Raw genomic sequence first — 22064 nt, 5'->3', positions numbered from 1 at the left:
AAGTGTTACTAATCACGGTCTATGCTTAATGAACAGTCTAACTCATTGATATTCTCATTCATCTATATTACTCTTATGTGTAGACTTATGACTCAGTAAGCCATGAGAGAGAATCGGAGATTTGGATTCCTCGACCCACAAGTCATATGTGGGTCAATGATCACTTTGTCTCTGGGGGAGGTCGAAAAATACGTCGTGGAGGCCATGGTCGCTCTCTGTAGATCGAATGACCTTATTCTTCTACCGTACAACTACCAAGACCATTGGATGCTAGTTTGTATCTATACACACAATCAATACTGCACATACTTTGACTCGATGTACTACAACCCAGATAGGTATTCAAATCGGACAAATTTGTTCACAAGGGCGTTTGCAAAGTATGTTTCGGTGGGCGGGATTGTACGGAGAGATAAACTCTCAATGACCCACCAACATAAGTTTCCGGTAAGGATTCCTCGTCGCACATCGATTTACCGTTATAATATGCATTCCATAGAACTAAATATACCGTGCACAAATTTCTGTGTCACTGGTAGTCGTAGGGCACCAACCTCTGTGGGTTCTATGTTTCCTAGTATATGCTGCAAATTGTTGGCTTTAGTCCACCAATATATCTGTTGGTTAGTTTAATTATAGTATATTAAAATACATTTTTCATCATTGTGCCTAACTATTTTAATTTTCTTCTACAGGCATATAAATTTTCTACAAATAATCTCGTGAAGGATAGTCTCATACATATTAAAAAACAGCTCATCCAGAAAGGAGCGCGGCGAATTTCATGATCACGATAACTTTAGAAGCTATGGTTTGTAATCTTAATAGAAGCTGGTCATTTCAATATATAAGAAAATACTTGCATCTAGCAGTCTATTGATGTATTATACCTTTATGTCTAATGATATAGAAAATAAAGCAAATGAACTCATTACTTCCTTTTAATTTATTGTGCTAAAGCTAGTTTATTGGTTTATTGTCAGGCATGGGGTTGAATCAAGAATGAAGAATTAAGAATGCTTTGCAATGTTGTGAGGATTTGTAATATTGACATTTTACTTCTGTTTATGGGTATGGCTTTGTGACATTGAATAAAGATGTTCGATTGTTGTGTGTATGATATGTGTATATTGTTCAATCTGTTGTTGTTTGAATGCAAATAATCTGTGAATGATTTGTTGTTGATATGTCAGTTTATATTCAGTAATATATGAATGCAGTACTGTATAAATGTATAGTATAGACGGTTCTACGTCTACCATAGTCTGTACAAATGCATAGTACAGACGGCTCAAAACTGGAGCTATCTGTATTAAACCATGTTCACAGACGGCTCAAAACTTAGAGCCGTCTGTGATAATCTGTAGTATAGATGGCTCGTCATTAGAGCTGTGTATACTGTTCTTATATCACAGACGGTTCGAAACTTAAAGACGTATGTGATAATTTGTAGTACAGATGGCTCCAGTCACGAGCCGTTTGTACAAATCTTTGTACAGATGATTCAAAATATCTGTACAAATCTGATTTGTACAGATTTTTTTCTACAAACGATTTGAAAAAGCATCCCGCACGGGTGTTGCGAAATGTCTATATAAATAAATTTTGTAGTAGTGTGATCTATATTTATAGGGTTCTGATGTTGTACCTGACTACGACTCCATCTTTTTCAGGCATATCCCAACATCAGTAAAATATCATGAATTAGTCTCATCATGCCAATTATGCATTGAAGATGTCCATTTTACCCGAATAAGTGCCTCGTCGTGCCAACCTATGGATAAAACATGATAGCAAATAAAAATGGTCCAGGTGCTATTGATTATATAAATCACACTCATTTGATGAAATTACACAATAAATTTCAGAATTGCAGGGCATGATAATCTGAAAATTAAGAATCACAACGTTGCATGTCACTTCGATAGGTCAATCCCAACAATCTCGAAAACATTTCAAGAACATCAGAAGACTACATATGTTCTCTGGTAATTACAATGCTGATAGTTTTGAAATTATGTGTAATTCTGTGTATCAAAATCTTACAGAATGACAACCCATTTCTACTTAGGAGGACCAGGCAACTTGAGGGCTACTATAAGTCTTTGTGCTTTTTATATTTTTTACCGAGAAAATAAGACGCTATCTTACACTTCGGGCAAGACACTGTTCATTTTAAGGCCGTTCTGCTTTGCTGTCATCTTCATCGTGATGTACCTCTAAGAATACAAAAAAGGACATGCCTGATGAGAAACTGGCAAGAAAAAATTCAGGTAACTTTCAACTTTTAACTCAACTAAATGTGAAAAAATAATAAGAAACATCAACTTAATTATACCTCTTATTTCAACTTTGTACTCAATGAACAAAGACTTTGAACTCGAACTCATCAACTTTAAACTTAAACGTTTCAAGCTTTGAAGTCAATGACTCGAAAAAACTCACTCAAAATATAAAAAAATGAATCTAAACCCATCCTACCTCAAGTTTCAACTTTATAATCAAATGGCTCAGACTTAGAACCTGAACTCAACAATTTTAAAGTCAAAATTTTCAGCTTGTAGTCAATCATTCAGAGAAATTAAACTCGATACAACCAAAGAGAATCTACACTCCCAGAAGTTTACCTCAAATTTTAATTTTATACTTCAATGAACTGAAACATTGTAATCAAAATTATCAACTTTAAACTAAGATTTTGTATATATAATTTTAGAAAAAAATGCTTTTGTGAAATTAAAAAAAATGCCGTGCACGTGGCCCATCAAGGTGTTGATGTGTCACGTCCCGAAAGCCATAATTGTGTGTTTTAATCCTAAAACATGCAATTTCAGGTTCATGTTCCAGTTTGGGTCACTGGAGCACTTCACTTTGAGTCAATGAGGTGGGAGAAGGAAAAACTAAGAGAAATAAAGGAGCTGGAAGCAAGTCTGAACTTTCCTCTAGGTAAATGGGGCCCACTTGGGTGGAAAATATCTCTCTATAAGTGGGCAACAGCTCTCTCTCCCCTCAAACCTGCCCATACGTACTCCTCACCTACTCCACCACATAAGGCTTTTTGAGGAAGCAAGTTGGAGTTGGCTGTCTCTCTCACTCTCTCTCTTAGGCTCCCTTTTTCCCCTTTTGGATCCCTACCTCTGGGAGCAAGATCAAGGTACGTATGTGGTACTCATGTGACCACCAGCTCAAGGACTACTCGTCCATCCAATTCATTTTCAGTTTCCCCGAAGGAATTCGAGCTGGTTCTGAACTTGTTTGGTGTTCTTTGGGAGAAGCAAGGAAGCAGCAGTTTTTCCTCTCTTCTCCAAGCCATTTTCCGTCGTTTCCTCCTTCAACTGGCGGTCACCAACCTCAGCAAAGGACCTTAGGTGAGTCTGCTAGGCTCCCATGGCAAGTATGCTCATTTTTGGTTGGATAGATCTTGGATCTGGAACTAGGGTTGCAAAGTTCTTAAAGTTCTACAGTCTGGGAACAAATGAGGATTTATGTGGATTTGAGTTAGGAATCATGTTGCTAGGCGGTTGAACAAAGTCTAGACCCTGTACACCCTTCTAGGCATTTTTACTTTTGATTTAGAGAGACTCCCAGGTTAGTTTAGCTCAGTTTTTCCCTTCGTAATGGCTGCTGTTCTGGAGCTGCGCGAGGCTGATTTTACTGTAGCGCGAGTACTGTTCACCCGAGCACCCCGGATACTGTTCACCGAGCACCCCCTGATACTGTTCACCGACGACCCCCGGGTACTGTTCACCCGAGCACGGGCGCAGTCACCGCGAGCACTCCCGAGCACCCCGGGTACTGTTCACCCGACGACCCCCGGGTACTGTTCACCCGAGCACGAGCTCAGTCACCGCGAGCACTCCCGAGCACCCCGGGTACTGTTCACCCGACGACTGTTCATCCGAGCACGAGCTCAGTCACCGCGAGCACCCCGGGTACTGTTCACCCGACCACGAGCTCAGTCACCGCGAGCACTCCCGAGCACCCCTGGTACTGTTCACCCGACGACCCCCCGGTACTGTTCACCCGAGCACGAGATCAGTCACCCCGAGCACTCCCGACGACCCCCGGGTACTATTCACCCGACGACCCCGGGTACTGTTCACCCGAGCACCCGAGCACCCCTGTACTGATTCACCCCGAGCACCCGAGCACGGTCGACCCCGACGACCCCCGGGTACTGTTCACCCCGAGCACCCCGAGCACCCCCCTGTACTGTTCACCCCGAGCACCCGAGCACGGTCGATCCCGAGCACCCCCGGGTACTGTTCACCCCGGGTACCCCCGTGAGTACTGTTCATCCCGGGCACCCCGAGCACGGTTTATTAGGCTTTCCTGATAGCTGATAGCTTGTAAAATTCGTAGTTAATTCGTAGGAACTCCAAACTTTTGAGACCACTTGGAAAATTCTGGTTTGGACAGTACGATCTTGGAATAATGTTGTCATGTATTGTGGAGCATATTTTTCTTACATGATCGCATTTCATACATGCTCATTACATTGCACGCGTTGCTCTCTGTAGTGAACGCCGATCCGTCGATCCCGGAGGCCATGGGCGATCGTGAGGCGTCCCACCTTTCTGATTCAGGGCAGCAAGGCAAGCATCGTTCATGTTGCACCGTGTCTACTTGAAGTTTTAATATGTTATCTACGCTTATGTATACATTGCATGTGTCGGGTACTGAGTTGGGTAGAACCTATGCCGATGCATTATCCCATTTCGGTCACGTGTCATGTGTTGTTCCTAGGAGCCTAGTGGTGTCGTCGCGGTCTAATTTTAGTTTGCTATGCTTAGTGGTACTTAGGCTTTCCGGTAGAAGTCGACGACGGCGTCCACCGTTGTCGCGAGCCTAGGACTTATTATTTGTTCGCACTTATGGTTGTGTTGATGATGAGTTGGTTTGGTGAGTGGTGAGTTGAGACGAGGTGTGGGCGGTGTTAGGGGTGTCATCTGCTCACGAGGAGTCCTCAGGCAGTTCGGGGAGGGAACCCGGACACCGTAGACCGCTTGCACCGGTTAAGCACCGATCATCGGTGTAGTCGGCTTTAGCACATACCTTACTCACCACATGCTGATATAATGGTAGGCGAGCCGATTACCTTCGCAGACGTGGTCATGTGGGCCTCGTCATAGACGGTGTGAGTCCGGTTTGAGTCCGGGCTTTTAGCGGTATTAGTTTGCTCGGGGAGTAGTTCTAATACCGCCGTGCCGAGCTATGGTTGATCCACATGGTTGGGCCTGGTTGGGAAAGGTTGTCACGGGTACCCCCTTGTGCGCATCTTAGCGGGTGGCACAAGCCGTATGGTCCCTGTGTCGTGTGGGTCCAGGAGTATCCCCCTGCAGGGTGTATAATCAGTTCGAGCTGCCGCGCTCTCGGTCATGAGCATCGCTATCGCTTATCTCCACCGAGCGACCATATTTTGGTCGTAGAGTTTCGATGTGGGTTGTGGCATGGTTGGATTGGGGTGGTTTGGTCGGTATGTGGTTGGTGGTTTGGTGGGAATGGTTTGCTTTTATACATTTGTTGTTACATATCTGTTTTGATCAGGTGGTTGGCAGGGTTTGAGTCGGTGGTTGGTTAAGTCAGTTGCTTACACCTAGAGTCTAGGTTGCTTACCGCTTAATGAACTTAAACATGTCTTAATCCTTGCTACAGCTTTAAATGCATGATCCTTGGAGTCGAGAATATATATACTCATACTGTGTAAGACTTGCTAGTACCTTCGTACTAAGGGTGCTGCCCTTAAGTTGCTTTCAGGTTCGCAGGTCGGCGAAGATGGGGCAGTGTTCGGCTACTTTGTGCCTGCCGATCAGGGTGGCGGGCAGGAGTAGCACCTTCTACTCCGAACTCCGGCGCTTTTGGTATGGAGCCTAAGGGCATACGGCTCCATACTCTTTTGTTGTATAGGTTTTTCTTCCGCTGCGTAGTAGTTGTTGTTGTTCCTATTTTGTTGTAAATTGTGGAAGCAGTTGCTTGTTTAACAATGGTAATCCAGTTTAATTATTTGCTCTCTATTAAACTGTGTTGTGATATTTGAGTTGGAAGGCATGTGTTCCGATCCTGGGCACAAAACACGTGCCGGGACTACCGGAATGGTATTCTGGTTAATCGTCGAGGTTGTGATTATGAATAATGATCCTCCTGATGATTAATTAGAATACTATTTGGACGGTTCCTCACATGATGATAGCAAATATTATAGGCCTATTTGCCAAAGCTCCCATAACAGCCCTTATAGTGAAATTAGTAGAGCTTTATAAAAAAAACAGTTTTTAAATCCTTAAGTGAAATCTATAGGAGTGATTCTCTGAAATAAAATAGATGTTGGGACTAAAAAAAGCTCCTATTAATTCACTTGTCACGTAGAATCATTTTCTTCCTAGAATTTAGGATAGACAATCACTAATAAATTACTTTTAACCATATAATCACATAATTTCAACAATACAATCTCTTCCATGAAAAAATCCCTCCCTTCAAAAAATTTAGATCAAACTCGATCAAACACACCTACATCACGTAGGCTCTGCCTCGACCCTACATGCATAATGATTGCCCTGCCGAGCTGAGCAGGGCTAATTTAGGAACGCGACTGTTTTTACTGTCCTTGTGAGGTACCATCAAACTATAAATAGGCTCCACGAACGCAGCATGGGCACGCAGCAGACGATTGCATTTACTCAAGCCATAACGCCTTGCCAACATGCACTGACCTAACGCACTGTAGGTGGACGCAGCACTACGGAATTTACAGGGTGTTATAGCCAGCATATACGTACGACGGTAGCCATTTGTAGCCTGCGTGCAGGGCATAAACCTATGAGCCTGTCTTGTCCATGCCTGAAGTAGACAAGATGGCCTTCGCGGGAGATGCGTCATGGCCGAGCTCACCAACGCCGCCGCAGCCGCTGTGGTTCGCAGTCCTCGTGGCCCTTGGCCTCTGCGTCGTCGTGAAGTCCGTGGTGACTTTCGTCACGTGGCTCCACCGCGCGTTCCTCCGGCCGGGCAGGGACCTTGCCCGCCGCTACGGCGCGTGGGCGGTGGTGACCGGCGCCACGGACGGCATCGGCCGCGCGCTGGCGCTCGAGCTCGCGCGCCGGGGGCTCCACCTCATCCTCGTTGGCCGCAACCCGGAAAAGCTGGCCCGGGTCACTAAGGAAATCCAGGCCACCGAGCCGTCGTGCAAGGTGCGAAGCGTGGTGTTCGACCTCGCGGCCGGAGACGCGTTGGAGATGGCTCGCGGCGTGGCGCGCGTGGCCGCGGCGGTGGAGGGGCGGGACGTGGGGCTCCTCGTGAACAACGCCGGCGCGACGTACCCGTGCGCGGCTTACTTCCAAGAGGTGGAGGGACGAGTCTGGGAGCCAGTGGTGCGGGTGAACATCGAAGCGGCGACACGGATCACGCGCGCCGTCGTGCCGGAGATGGCGGCCAGGGGGAGGGGCGCCGTCGTGAACGTGGGGTCCGGTTCGTCCGTAGTGGTGCCGGCGTTCCCTCTCTACGCCGTCTACGCTGCAAGCAAAGCGTAAGTGAACCATGCTGCCCTGTAATCGTTTTTTGCCTTGTCAAGTGCATGCCACGTTTTGGTCGGCAGAACGGGATCATCTGCCATTGCAAAGCATATTGCAACATTCCCGTATTATCGACTTTGAGTTGTTATTCGCTTAGGACAGGACTGTCAATTGAAAAGGCTAAAGCATATTTTTGTAGTTACTCTAGAATATGGATTTCGATTAGAGTTGATAGCAGGACACGCTAGTGAGTAGTGAGAATTTTGATCTGTAGCTACCAGTTCACCGGTATTTTGATGGAACTATTTTTCTACTGATACCGAAAAAAATATGAAATGAAATATGCAGATCAAAGGGTTTATAAGATCTTATTTGATAGAACTTTAACTCCAAGATCTATACAAAATCTATAGTTTGTATGATAAAATAAAATTATTTAAATATTTGTTTAAAGCTCTGTAAAATAGATGCTAAATCGCAATGGGCCACAGGCCATCTCTCACCTGCTTCCATCTCAAAAGAAACATTAACGTTACTGTTTTTTCAGCTGTTTCGCTGTGTGAGTTTAGACACATACTTTATAAGTTTGCACGAAAGCAAGCGGCCAATCAAAAGAAGCATCATTAATATTGTTGCTACTTTTTCTTTTTCTTTCTCACAACTGGCTACGTACGTATGCTCTCACATGAATGCTCACATGATATTCCCGTACCACCGGGCCACGCATATGATTTCATTTAATATGGGCCAGCAGGAAATTGAGTTGTCAATATCAAACAAAAAATCACTTAGTGTAAAACCGCAAAGGAAATACTTTTTTAAGGACTTCCAAAACTACTCAGAAAACTTGTTTCATTGCCCAGAGTTTTAGATTGCTTCATATGTAAAAAATCACGGTAATGAATTATTGACACGTCATTATCTCAAAACAAATTATCACAGACGGTTGTTAAGCTTTATCATAAACGTGTTTGGTTACCATATATGTAAAAGTGTCAGTGTTTTCATACTTACCACAGAAAGATACTATTCTATCTGTAACGTAGTTACACATAGACGGAACTGATTAACAACTGCGTCTGTAATATGGTTGCACAAATATCAGTTTCCCAAGCCTCATAGACGTATTTATTTTAGTAATTATCTGTGTATATGCAGTGTCACATACGATTCTTGTTCAGAATCATCTGTGCCTCTCAGACGGGTTTAGATGAAGATTCTAGAAACCGAATGTGACTAGTTGATGGTTTCAGACAGAGTTATTAAGAAACCATCTATGTCATGTGACACAAACTCCCTTCCAGGTTAAATTTCACAGACATGTTAATTTAAGAACCTTCTTTTCAGGTTAAATTTCACAGATATGTTAATTTAAGAACCATATGTGTTTATATATATTTCAGACATATTTGTGTAAAAACCGTCTGTGTGTCTCTAAACCGCTCCAACACTAATTTTGCTCCCAAGCGGTCATCTGGACATACTACAATCTCATAACATTATAAATCATATATATATGCAAATAATTTAATAGACACATATGACAATCACATAGCACAAAATTAAATAGAACTCATTATAAAAGTTACACAATGTATAACAACAAAAGACCACATATGCATAACTCATTACCAAATTAGTTGCACAACGTAGCATACACATGCATCAGATGCAATATTGTTCAAACACATCTCATAGTTCAACCTCAGACATACATCACCAATCTAAATGAAACTCCCATTTCTTAGATATTACTTAAGAAATTAAGAAATGGCAAGCCATTCTCGGATTTCAGCAAGTTTTTCAGTTGTTGAGTTGATGGTAGTTTGTAAGTTTGTTGGTAAGAAAACAAATGTAAGTAATGAGCATGCGTAAATCAAGATTGAACTAAAAGTGATGATTTACCAATCTTTGGATCTTCACAGCTACTCATTTCGGTGATGAGTTGCATGTGGCGGGTAATATAGAAACCATATGAGTTGCCTGGTGGTTGTTGTTAGCACTGTAAAGCATATGCATATATTTGTGTAAAGTGAGTTGGACACATAGTAACAATAAGAACATTTGTAAAAGATACTATACTGAAATTTTGAAGGAATGATACATTTTGGTTGATCTTTTCATCTGTGCACCTCACTTGAGGCGGGCGTATGCATCGAAATCTCTACATACATGCAACAGTAATATAAATTTAAGTGCTACAATTGAAAAATAACCTTAAATGAATTGAGTGTAGTATGACATAACTCACGTGTCGATAACATTTTGGGTATAGTATAGTTACACAGTTATGGAATCCATGTACCCACCTTGTTGACTTTAGAAATTATAACCACTAAAACCCAATGATTACTCGGGTTATTGTAAGGAAAAATAAAGTATTCCTTTCCCTTAATGACTCTCGCTTGTATTCATCCCATACCTTGACACCTTCTAACCATAGTGTTTAAAGGTCATCCACCAATGGTCTCAGGTATATATCGATGTCGTTGTCAGGTTGTCTCGGCCCTTAAGTAAAATTGACATCATAACGTATTTGCTCTTCTGACAGAGCGATAGAGACAGATTGTATATGCACAGAACTACTGGTCAGGTGCCTATGTCTGCTGCTCATGTTACCAAAAGGATTCATTACATCTGTGCTCAAAGCAAATCTAATGTTCCATAGTTATGCCGTAAACTCTATGAATTTCATATTGATGTTTTACCACTACACGTAATCAGCAGTGTGCCACAGGTTTGAATAATTCTTACGGCTCTCTTTGTGCCAACGAAGCAATTTGACATCTTTTTGTTGGCAAACAAATGTTTCAACCAAGGAACTACAGGAAAATACCACATCACCATTGCAGGAGATTCTTTATTTCTACGGGCATCCCCATCATTATGATGCTTGTATCAATGAGTTCCACATATAGGGCACTCATGTAAGTTTGTATACTCTCCACGATAAATAACACAGTCTTGCTTGTAAGCATGGATTCTTTCCACTTCTAGTCCTAAGGGACAAATTACCTTCTCTAAATTTTTATCAGACCGTCCATTGCTTGCCTTCAATTCCAAAAGTAGGAGTACCACATGCAGCAACGTGTGTTGCTCCTCACAGCCCAGATATAAAGGTTCCTTTGACTGTCACATAAATTCTTGAAATCTAGCAAATTCTCTATCATTGTATTTATCATTCTCCTCAGTATTGCAAACCATCTGCTTCAAATTTTTAAAAATAGTATCACCTCAGTCCATAAAGTCAACAACAATCTTTTGAACATCCATGTTAGGAGTAACTTCATATACATCACACTCATGATCTTTTATTTCAGGCATATCACTATCAGGGTCATTCACGCCTTCTTCTCCATGCTTGGTCCATCATGTATAGTTCAGTGTGAATCTACGCATAATTAAGTGTACACATAAATTCTGTGCCTTTAGAAACTTTTTCTCATTTTTACAATAAATGACATGGACAAGACATAAATTTCTCATTCCTGTTCATCATATTCGTCTCGGCAACACGCACGACTCTAGATATGCCATTAAAGAACTCATCACAAGTTTGATTATCTAGGTACATGCAACTTTGGTCGGCCATCTAGGATTTCCAAAATTTAACATTTACTGAATTTTCAAGCTAAAGAATTGTTTTAGGTGTAAATTTTAGAGACAATATAAGGGTCCTGAACTAGAAAAGGACAATAGATGTATATATACGAAATCTTGAACAGAAGCAAAAAATCTTTTTAAGCTATGATTATGTGAATGTACCAATTTAGAGCTAAATAAAGTAAATATTAGCCTCCAAGAATTCCTATAGAGGAACCTCGCGTTCGAGAGGAAGCTCCAAACAAATCACCCGGCAGAGGAAGCTAGCAGTGCAGAGTTCAATAGAAGCTCACATATTTGGACGAAATGGTTCTCTGAATGTAGCTACTAATTTGAGGCTAAAGAAGGTAAAAACTAACCTCTAGGTATTCGATCAGAGGAAGCTTGCTCTAGAAAGGTAGCTCCAAAGAAATTGCCTCATAGAGGAAGCTTGATCCGTTGTTTGAAGACTCGCGTGCATCTGTGTCTGAAAAATTTATGCCAAAGGGTCCTGTCTTAAGATCAATAATTGAGGGACACATACGGTTATTAGAACAAAACGTATATATTTTCACCTTCATGAAGACAGTCATTAACTCCATATGTTATTTTTAACCTTCTATGATTACCAAAGAGACATAGAATGGTTTTAAACGAAATTGACTGTGACAATATTACAGACAAGTTTTCTTAAATCCTGTTTGTATCTATCAGAGAGACACAAACAAATTTGTAAAAGCCGTCTATGGCTCTTGGCACACCCAGACGTTAGGGATGTTTTAGACAAGTTTGTCCTAGCAATCTTCTGTGGCTATTTTGTTACTGACGGGTCCTAAGAAACCGCTTGCGACACTCCGTCTGCTTTCACTGTTTTTGTGGCAGTGTGTGTGGTATTACCTCTGTTCTTTTTTACTTGACATTTTGGGCATCCAACATTCTCTGCTTTTCAAATCATTTGTTATCGAAAGCTATTGAAGATATAATTATTTGAAAGTACTTTCCACGACAAATCTACTAATATCATGCCCATGCAACAAATCTTAATATTTTTTCTATGTCACTGATCAAAGTTTATAAGTTTGATTGTATATATCTCTAAATGATATCTATTTGAGAACAGATGTAGTATTTTTCTTTCTTACGAATGTGGGGTGCTGATTTGATTTACCTAGATATAGAATGGGATTTTTTTTCCTCACATCATATCAGATAATTTTTTACGTCTAACAAATAACTGAAACAACCTTGCCACTTCCGTAAGTAAAATAATTTATCTTGCATATTTGTTCAATACAACTAATAAATTTATATTTGTGATATCTATGCATTTTTTAGGTACATTGATCAATTTTCTCGAAGCCTGAGTGTTGAATACAAACAATACGGAGTAGACGTGCAATGTCAGGTATATATGATTATATAATGTCTTCACCTTTCTACTGATTATATTTCTGTAATAATTAGCCCCTTACTTTATTTGTTCATGTCTAATATTGCGTCATTAGTAACAATACCTTAATTAGTTGAAAAATAGCAACTAAATTTGAGCCTCTATTCATGTAAAGTGTATGGAGAAAATTTCAAAAATTAACATACTTTACCTTCTACAGAAAACATATCTAGAACAAGATTTGCTTATTACTTCAATATGCCTGCGCATAATGCTACACTCTCAGTTTTTCTATATCATTTGCCAGACCTTACTATAAATTCAGAAAAATAGCATAGGAAACTCATGTTAATAATAATACTTGTGATAAACATATTGCTTCTAGATATGTTTCGATATATGGATGGTAAAATTCTAGGAATTGCAGCCCTGTGTATTCTAAAATAAACAAACGAAAACTGAACTGTATATACCAAGAAGACAAACATATATTCTAGCACTGTGAAAACTCTAGTAAACCATAGTTATTGGGTAGTCATTATTTCAAAATGCCCGGTTCTTATTACACCTAAAAGAAAAACATGTCTGGTTTATCTTGTTGTATTAAAGTACATTTTAGCAACTTTCCGATTGAAATGATTCCGAATGTACAAGAATATATAAAAACATAACTGCCAACATATATCATATAGGTAAACATGAGTATTTCAAAAGCATATATGAAAGCACATAAGCTACTTATGAATACAAATGAATCAAGACTGACAGTTGACAAAGTGAGGCAATATAACACATGAACAGTTATTAAAACAAAGTCATGGCTCTCAGAGCGAGTTGCCGAATCAACGGCCATCAACACATACTAAGATGTTACCGATCAGTGTATCAAATCACCTCTAAAGCTAGGTCGAGCTACACTAGTTTATGATCAAGAGAACACCTCTGAAAAATATAAAGCACAGTATCAGTCGGCCTCTAAAGAAAACAGAGAGAGAGTCCCGAACACAGAGTACATCAGGGCGCCCAAGCCACCAGGATCAGGCAGCCTCAAAGACAGCCGAATGCAACTGATCAGAGCAAGGTGCCACAAGGTGACACCAGATCAAGAGCAATATACAAGGGCGCCCAAGCCAACAGAATCAGATAACACCCCAAGTGCTTTCCAGAGTTGCCGTACCAACACAGAGCCACTAAACAGAGGGTGTCAAAAGGCACACCACAGTGGACACACAGATGAATAACAGAAATTCAGCTAGATCAATAACCGGCAACTACGGCCCAGCTTAAGAGCTCAATTGATACACTAAACGCACTTAGCTCACATTCATCATAGAGCAGAATATTGCCAATTCTAGCATGCATATACAAAGTACTTAAATGAGAATCAAAATTGCACTCTAGAATGTAAAGGAGGGATTGGAACGAGCTTACTGTCCAGGAGGATGAAGATGGCAAGGCATGCGAATGCGCTGACCCAGAAAATTGAGATTCCCCCTCTGTGCCGAGGACAACTGGGAATAGCTTTCGGAGATACAATGCCACAGAGCTGGCTGCGAGGCACACCACAGCCAACACGCGAGAAGCAGAGAAACCACAATAGCAAGAGTCCAACACCGGGACAAGGTGAAGAAGCCAAACACTGCAAGCAATGGCGTGCACGAAGGCACAGCCCAGAAAACACCAAGCCGACCACACCATGGATCTCCTCGCGCACACGCGCAACCAGCAACCGAACAGCCGAACACCGAACAGGCAGAAGGCGCAGCGCCAAATCCAGCACGAGGCCAGCGAGAGAGAGCCGACGGGAACTCAACCAAACGTGAGCTCAACCGTGTCGGTTGACGCCCCACCGGAGGAAGCCGGCACAGCCTCGCGCGAGAAAGAAACAGAGAGAGAGAACCGTGGATCAGAGCAAGTGGAGAATAGCTCGCAGAAGGAATTGAGGGGAAGATCAGGTGAGTCCACCTGCCTTTGTAGGGAGAGGAAGAGACCCGGCATCCACCCCACGACACCTCAACGGCGCGTCGAATCCGCCGAGTGAGAACGGGTGACCGAGAAGGGCAGAGCCCCCCAACGCCCCCTTGTGGCGGCCGCCGCTAAACCCCAGAGCACGGGCACCCCTTTAGGTTAGGCAGCCGACGGGGTGGGCTGCTCGGCTTTTGGGCCTAGAAGCGGCCCATTCGGTCAGGCCTAATTCCTCTCTCCTTTTTTTCTTTTAAGGAATTTTCTCAATTCAAATTTGGCTCCAACTCAAATTCGAAATTTAAAGGAAAAACCCCTTCAAATTCCCACATTCCCCACCTTTTACCTTTCAAAATTCGACTGAATCAAATGGACATCAAAACTGATTTAATATACTAATTTTTCGGCGAAGGTGCATTTAAGCTTTACGGTCATGCCCTTGTACCTTTTTCATGAACTCACTAGAGAGTATCCCTTTTTCTCTCCCGAATCACGACCTCATGATTAGTTCACATAGGTGAGCTCTTCAAGAAATCCTGTAGGACAATTTCCCGCCATATGGCGTAGAGCTCATTAAGAGCGTATGCTCAGCCTGCCATACAGATGAAGCACTGCAGCTAATGGGACCCAGGAAGAGATGCTTCTGGTGTCAACTAGCTTCGTTTCCTACAACCTGAATCACGGGATCTCCGATCACTCAAGATAGGTATCCACTGTAGAAACCTAACATGGTAAGAGCCCCATTCCCTCAGACGCTGCTTGGATTGGCCTCCTCGCCAAACCCTTAGTGAAAGGATCAGCTAAATTCCTTTCAGACTTGATGTATTCCACTGCAATTACACCAGTCTCTCTGGCATGCCTACATGACTTTAACCGTCTCTGAATATGTCGGGAGGTTTTCAAGTTGTCCTTTCTACTCTGAACTTTGATAATCATAGCTTAATTATCACAGTATACTAGGACTGCTGGAATTGGTTTTTCCAGCACAGGAAGGTCTGACAGAAGGTCTTTCAACCACTCTGCTTCCATCATTGCTGAATCTAGGGCAACTAGTTTATCCTCCATGGTGGATCGTGTTATCAATGTCTTCTTAGACGATCTCCATGACATGACTCCACCTGCTAAAGTGAAAGCATAGCCACTTGTAGCTCTCATTTCATCCGAGTCACTGATCCAGTTAGCATCACTGAATCCTTCTAAGACTGCTGGATGACCGGTATATTTAATATCGAGGTTCATCATTCCTCTTAAGTACCTGAGTACCCTTATCAGCGCTTCCCAATGATCATCTCCAGGGTTGGACATATAACGACTCAACCTGCATACTGCATATGAGATGTCTGGTCTCGTCGCACTGCTCAAGTACATAAGTGATCCAATGACCTGTGAATACTTCAGCTGGTTTACGGGTTCACCAGAGTGTTTATGCAATTTTACATTAGGATCATAGGGTGTGAAGACTGGCTTAGCATCCATTTGCCCGAATCGGGTTAGGACCTTCTCCACATAATGAGATTGGGATAAGGTAATCTCATTCTCCCCCTTTAACAGTTTGATGTTTAATATGACATCAGCTTCACCCATGTCCTTCATGTCAAAGTTCTTGGAGAGGAAATCTTTTGCCTCCTTGATCGTTTCCATGTCGGTATCAAAAAGCAATATGTCATCTACGTATAAACACAAAATGACACATTTGCTCCCAACAAAACGATAGTACACACACTTGTCGGCTTCGTTTACACAAAACCCGACAGTGATCATCATGCTATCGAATTTCTCATGCCATTGCTTGGGAGCTTGCTTTAGACCATACAGAGATTTAATCAAGCAACATACTTTCTTTTCCTGGCCCTTTACTATAAATCCATCAGGCTGCTACATGTATATCTCCTCATCCAACTCTCCATTCAGGAAAGCGATCTTCACGTCCATCTGATGGACATGGAGTTTGTATGCAGTGGCAAGTGCTAATAGCACCCGGATCGTGGGTAAACGAGCCACAGGGGAATACGTATCAAAGTAATCCTCCCCTTCTTTCTGAGTAAAATCCTTAGCCACTAAGCGGGCCTTGTACTTTTCTATAGTACCATCGGGTCTCCTCTTCCTCTTAAAGATCCATTTACACCCTACCGGTTTGCACCCAGCTGGAAGCTCTGCCATTTCCCACGTTCCGTTAGCCATGATGGAATCCATCTCGCTACGGACTGCTTCCCTCCAGTACTCTGCATCTGGAGATGCGTATGCCTCTGTGAGGGATCGTGGTTCCTCATCAACTAAATAAGTGACATAGTCATCGCCCAGTGACTTTTCAGTCCTCTGTCTCTTACTCCTTCTCAACTCCAGATCTGGAGCTAGATCATACACACTTGAAGGAATAGAGTACGGCTCACTAGACTCACCTGGAGCGACTATCTCATTTCCTCTCATCGAAAAGATGTCTTCGAAGAATGTCGCATCCCGAGACTCCATAATGACATTGATAGCGACTTCGCTCGTCTCGGATTTGACCACTAGGAATCTATAGGCTGCACTGTTTGTAGCGTAACCAAGGAAGACGCAATCTACGGTCTTTGGTCCTAGCTTTCTCTTCTTCGGTAAAGGCAGACTGACTTTAGCAAGACAGCCCCAAGTCCGAAGATGAGAAAGGTTCGGCTTTCTCCCTCTAAATCCTTCATATGGCGTCTCCTCGCGGTTGCGTGGAGGCACCCTGTTTAGGACATAGCATACTGTGAGAACTACGTCGCCCCACCATACATCCGACATACCTGAACTCTGCAACAGAGAATTAACTAAGTCACAGACAGTTCGGTTCTTCCGTTCGGCAACCCCGTTTGACTGGGGTGAGTATGGGGCAGTGGTTTCATGAATAATTCCACTTTCTGCACAGTATTCGGAGAATAGGTTGGAGAGATACTCTCCTCCTCTGTCAGATCTTAGGCGTTTAATCTTCCTATCTAATTGGTTTTCTACTTCAGCTTTATAGATTTTGAAATGTTCTAGTGCTTCATCTTTCGTTCTCATTAGATAGATGTAGCAATATCTAATTGTGTCATCTATTAAGGTGAGGAAATAGCGTTTACCGCCTTTAGATATTATACCATTCATTTCACATACATCAGAGTGGACAAGGTCTAGAGGAGAATTGCCTTTCTCTTCTATGGACTTGAAAGGTAGACGAGGTTGCTTTGCTTGCACGCAAATCTCACATCTAGAAGTATCAAGTTTATATTCAGGAATCAAATTCATGTTGCTCAAACACTTGATGGCCCTTGAATTAATGTGACACAATCGGGAATGCCACACATCATGGTACTTATTACAAGACTGATGAATAGCAGAAAATGAATAATTATTCATTACTGACATGCGGAACAGACCGCCAGACTCATACGCCTTCCCTATGAAATTTCCAAACTTAGTCAAAATGACTTTATTGGACTCGAGCACTAACTTAAGAACTTGGCGAAGCAGCTGTGATACTGAGATAAGGTTCCGGTTTATGGTCAGCACGAACAGTACGTCCTTCAAGATGATTGTCTTGCCTGAAGTCATCTTCAGACAGACCTGTCCAACTCCACGTACTGCTGCCGGTACACTGTTACCCATCAAGACGGGGCCACAGGCTGCACCCTGAAAAGAAGAGAATGCAGAGCGATCAGCACATATGTGTATAGTAGCACCAGAATCAATCCACCAATCATTAGATGAACTTGCCATAAAGGCCTGTTGTACATACCCCTCGGAGCTGGACGGACCCAGCACCACATGTGCTTCCTTGCGCTGCTTAGGAGCCGGACCTTTGCCCTTCCTGTCCCGGCACCTGCGAGCAGTATGCCCGGCCGTGCCGCAGGCATAGCAAATGAAGTCCTCTCTCTTCTTCTTCATCTTCTTGCCTTTGGGCTTGTTCTGATTCTGATTTTGCGGCGGCTGAGCATTGTACTTTTGCTTCTGGTTCTGGAATCTCGACGAAGACCCTTTCTCCACTAGGTGAGCCTGGACCTATGGTGATGGCTTATTGCTGGCCCTTGCACGTTCCTTGACATTGATAGCAGTAGACAGCTCAGAGAGTGTAATTTCCTTCTTCATGTGCCGGCGAACGGTCACGAAGTCACGCCACGAGGATGGCAGCTTTGCCAAAATGGCATTCACTAGAAAATTATCTGGAAGGATGCAGTTGTACTGGACTAAGTCCCTGACTATGAGTTGAAGCTCCTGTAACTGCTCCATCACAGACCTTCCCTCAGACATTTTATAGTTGAGGAAATTTTCTGTTGTGAATGACACATTGCCATTATCCACCTCGAAAACTTGTTCTCTAGCTCTTCCCAGAGATCCTCGGCCGAAGTGAATCCAGAATACACATCAAACAGACGGTTCGACATAATGTTCAGCAGACGAGGCAGGCAGGCTTGATTTGCGTCTTCCCATTTAGCCTTTTCCGCATCAGCGATGGCCTTTACTGTCGCATCAGCATCTGCTTGCGCAGTCTCAGGGAGAGCACTCGTCATGACCCAAAGCAACTTCAGGTCGGTTAGCCACATCCTAGTCTTAATCTGCCATCGTTTAAAACATGTGCCGTCGAATGCGTCAGGTTTAATGACGTCTGAGTGAGTGGCCATTACTCTCAGTTTTCTGGATTGTTGTATTAAAGTACATTTTAGCAACTTTCCGATTGAAATGATTCCGAATGTACAAGAATATATAAAAACATAACTGCCAACATATATCATATAGGTAAACATGAGCATTTCAAAAGCATATATGAAAGCAAATAAGCTACTTATGAATACAAATGAATCAAGACTGACAGTTGACAAAGTGAGGCAATATAACACATGAACAGTTATTAAAACAAAGTCATGGCTCTCTGAGCGAGTTGCCGAATCAACGGCCATCAACACATACTAAGATGTTACCGATCAGTGTATCAAATCACCTCTAAAGCTAGGCCGAGCTATACTAGTTTATGATCAAGAGAACACCTCTGAAAAATATAAAGCACAGTATCGGTCGGCCTCTAAAGAAAATAGAGAGAGAGAGTGCCGAACACAGAGCACATCAGGGCGCCCAAGCCACCAGGATCAGGCAGCCTCAAAGACAGCCAAATGCAACTGATCAGAGCAAGGTGCCACAAGGTGACACCAGATCAAGAGCAATATACAAGGGCGCCCAAGCCAACAGAATCAGATAACACCAAGTGCTTTCCAGAGTTGCCGTGCCAACACAGAGCCACTGAACAGAGGGTGTCAAAAGGCACACCATAGTGGACACACAGATGAATAACAGAAATTCAGCTAGATCAATAACCGGCAACTACGACCCAGCTTAAGAGCTCAATTGATACACTAAACGCACTTAGCTCGCATTCATCACAGAGCAGAATATTGCCAATTCTAGCATGCATATACAAAATACTTAAATGAGAATCAAAATTGCATGCTATAATGTAAAGGAGGGATTGGAACGAGCTTACTGTTCAGGAGGATGAAGATGGCAAGGCACGCGAATGCGCTGTCCCAGAAAACTGAGATTCCCCCTCTATGCCGAGGACAACTGGGAATAGCTTTCGGAGATACAATGCCACAGAGCCGGCTGCGAGGCACACCACAGCCAACATGCGAGAAGCAGAGAAACCACAACAGCAAGAGTCCAACACCGGACCAAGGTGAAGAAGTTGAACACTGCAAGCAATGGCATCGTGCACGAAGGCACAGCCCAGAAAACACCAAGCCGACCACACCACGGATCTCCTCGCGCACATGCGCAGCCAGCAACCGAACAGCCGAACACCGAGCAGGCAGAAGGCGCAGCGCCAAATCCCGCACGAGGCCGGCGAGAGAGAGCCGACGGGAACTCAACCAAAGGTGAGCTCAACCGTGTCGGTCGACGCCCCACCGGAGGAAGCCGGCACAGCCTCGCGCGAGAAAGAAACAGAGAGAGAGAACCGTGGATCAGAGCAAGTGGAGAATAGCTCGCAGAAGGAATTGAGGGGAAGATCAGGTGAGTCCACCTGCCTTTGTAGGGAAAGGAAGAGGCCCGGCATCCACCCCACGACACCTCAACGGCGAGCTGAATCCGCCGAGCGACAAACGGGTGACCGAGAAGGGCGGAGCCCCCCAACGCGCCCCTGTGGCGGCTGCCACCAAACCCCTGAGCACGGGCACCCCTTTAGGTTAGGCAGCCGGCCAGGTGGGCTGCTCGGCTTTTGGGCCTAGAAGCGGCCCATTCGGTCAGACTTAATTCCTCTCTCCTTTTTTTTCTTTTAAGGAATTTGCTCAATTCAAATTTGACTCCAACTCAAATTCGAATTTTAAAGAAAAAATCCCTTCAAATTCCAACATATCTCACATCTCGTAAATATTTGTTACACCATGTTTTGTGATATATTCTCTCAATGGTGGTGGTACAGATTCCCTTGTATGTAGCTACCAAGATGTCCCCTGTCAAGGGTGACTCTCCATTCATACCGTCACCCGAGGAGTACGCTAAAGCTGCGGTTCGTTCCATTGGCTATGAGTCGAGGTGCGTCCCATACTGGCGCCATTCAGTCCAGTGGTTCTTCGCATCTCAAGTGCCCGATTCTGCTCTGAATCAATGGCGCCTCCAAATTGGCATCCGGAAAAGAAACGAGATGATGGTGATACTCAGAGAAAAGGGCTCCAGTTAAACTATTGTAAATATAGTAAATGAAGTGATGGGTTTAAACTTGACCTGTGGTGTGAATTCTGGTAAAATTTGGTGTTTCGTCCTGCAAGCAGTACTTACAATCCATTGGCCTATTATGTTAATATTATGTTGGAGGTTGAGCGAAAGAAACTGTCGTGTAGTATTCGTGATTTCCCTGAAATGTAAAATGTTGCTACATGGATCTTTTTGGGCTAAGTGACATTGATTTGGTAATTGCACAATTTATATATATAGTTTACATCTACATCACTTTCTGGTAGATGTGCTGTTTATTGAGTCCTAGTTTGCATAATTGAATCTATTTGGCTTCCTAGTTGTTCTGTTTGATTGACCGAGAGTTGTTCGAATTGATTAACTGAGTTGCCTGGTCATGTAAACATCTGGAATTTCTTTCACAAGTGTGAACTATTATATATGCTCTAGGTTATGCTCCAGGATACTCTAAATAAAAAGTCTACGAATCTATATTTCTATATTTATACTTTTTTATAATTTACCAGTTGTAACAGATTTAAACGGTCCTCACTGTTTACCGAATTGATCAAACGGTCATTCTACAAAGTAAGACCCATTTTCCTTAAAAAAAAATTATCAATCACCTATTATTTACCTTTCATGCTAAACATCTCTTTTTATCTGATAATTCAGATCTTTCCACTTCAACTGAGGCGACTAAGCCTAACTACGCCAACAGAACCGAATGCTTCAGGTGCCATATGCCCAGATCATACTACGCTAAGCAGCTAGCTACCACTCTTGTGCTTGTCGATTCAAATGATGGCAACACACTTGACAGCGACAGACTGCTCTGGTGCTTGCAACTAATCTTACTACTTTAAACACCGTCACGTTCACCACCTGCTAGGATGTCCACGTGAGCTACTTCTTTTGTACCGTCCGCTTTCGTGACTGGCCGCTCTGGATCGTCCGATATG

General features: G+C 43.0%; 1 protein-coding gene across 1 annotated transcript; it reads left to right on the top strand.

Moving 5' to 3' along the window:
- Nucleotides 1-6772: 6772 nt before the first annotated feature.
- Nucleotides 6773-21359, top strand: LOC133900592 (very-long-chain 3-oxoacyl-CoA reductase-like protein At1g24470). Its single transcript, XM_062341782.1, has 3 exons — nt 6773-7522; nt 12426-12495; nt 20852-21359. Exons 1-3 carry the CDS (start codon nt 6837-6839, stop codon nt 21107-21109), a joined length of 1014 nt encoding a protein of 337 aa, XP_062197766.1. The 5' UTR covers nt 6773-6836; the 3' UTR covers nt 21110-21359.
- The last annotated feature ends 705 nt before the right edge of the window (nt 21360-22064 follow it).

Source organism: Phragmites australis, chromosome 19 (assembly GCF_958298935.1).
Source record: "Phragmites australis chromosome 19, lpPhrAust1.1, whole genome shotgun sequence".
NCBI lineage: Eukaryota > Viridiplantae > Streptophyta > Magnoliopsida > Poales > Poaceae > Phragmites > Phragmites australis.
This window is presented reverse-complemented; position numbering and strand designations above follow the sequence as displayed.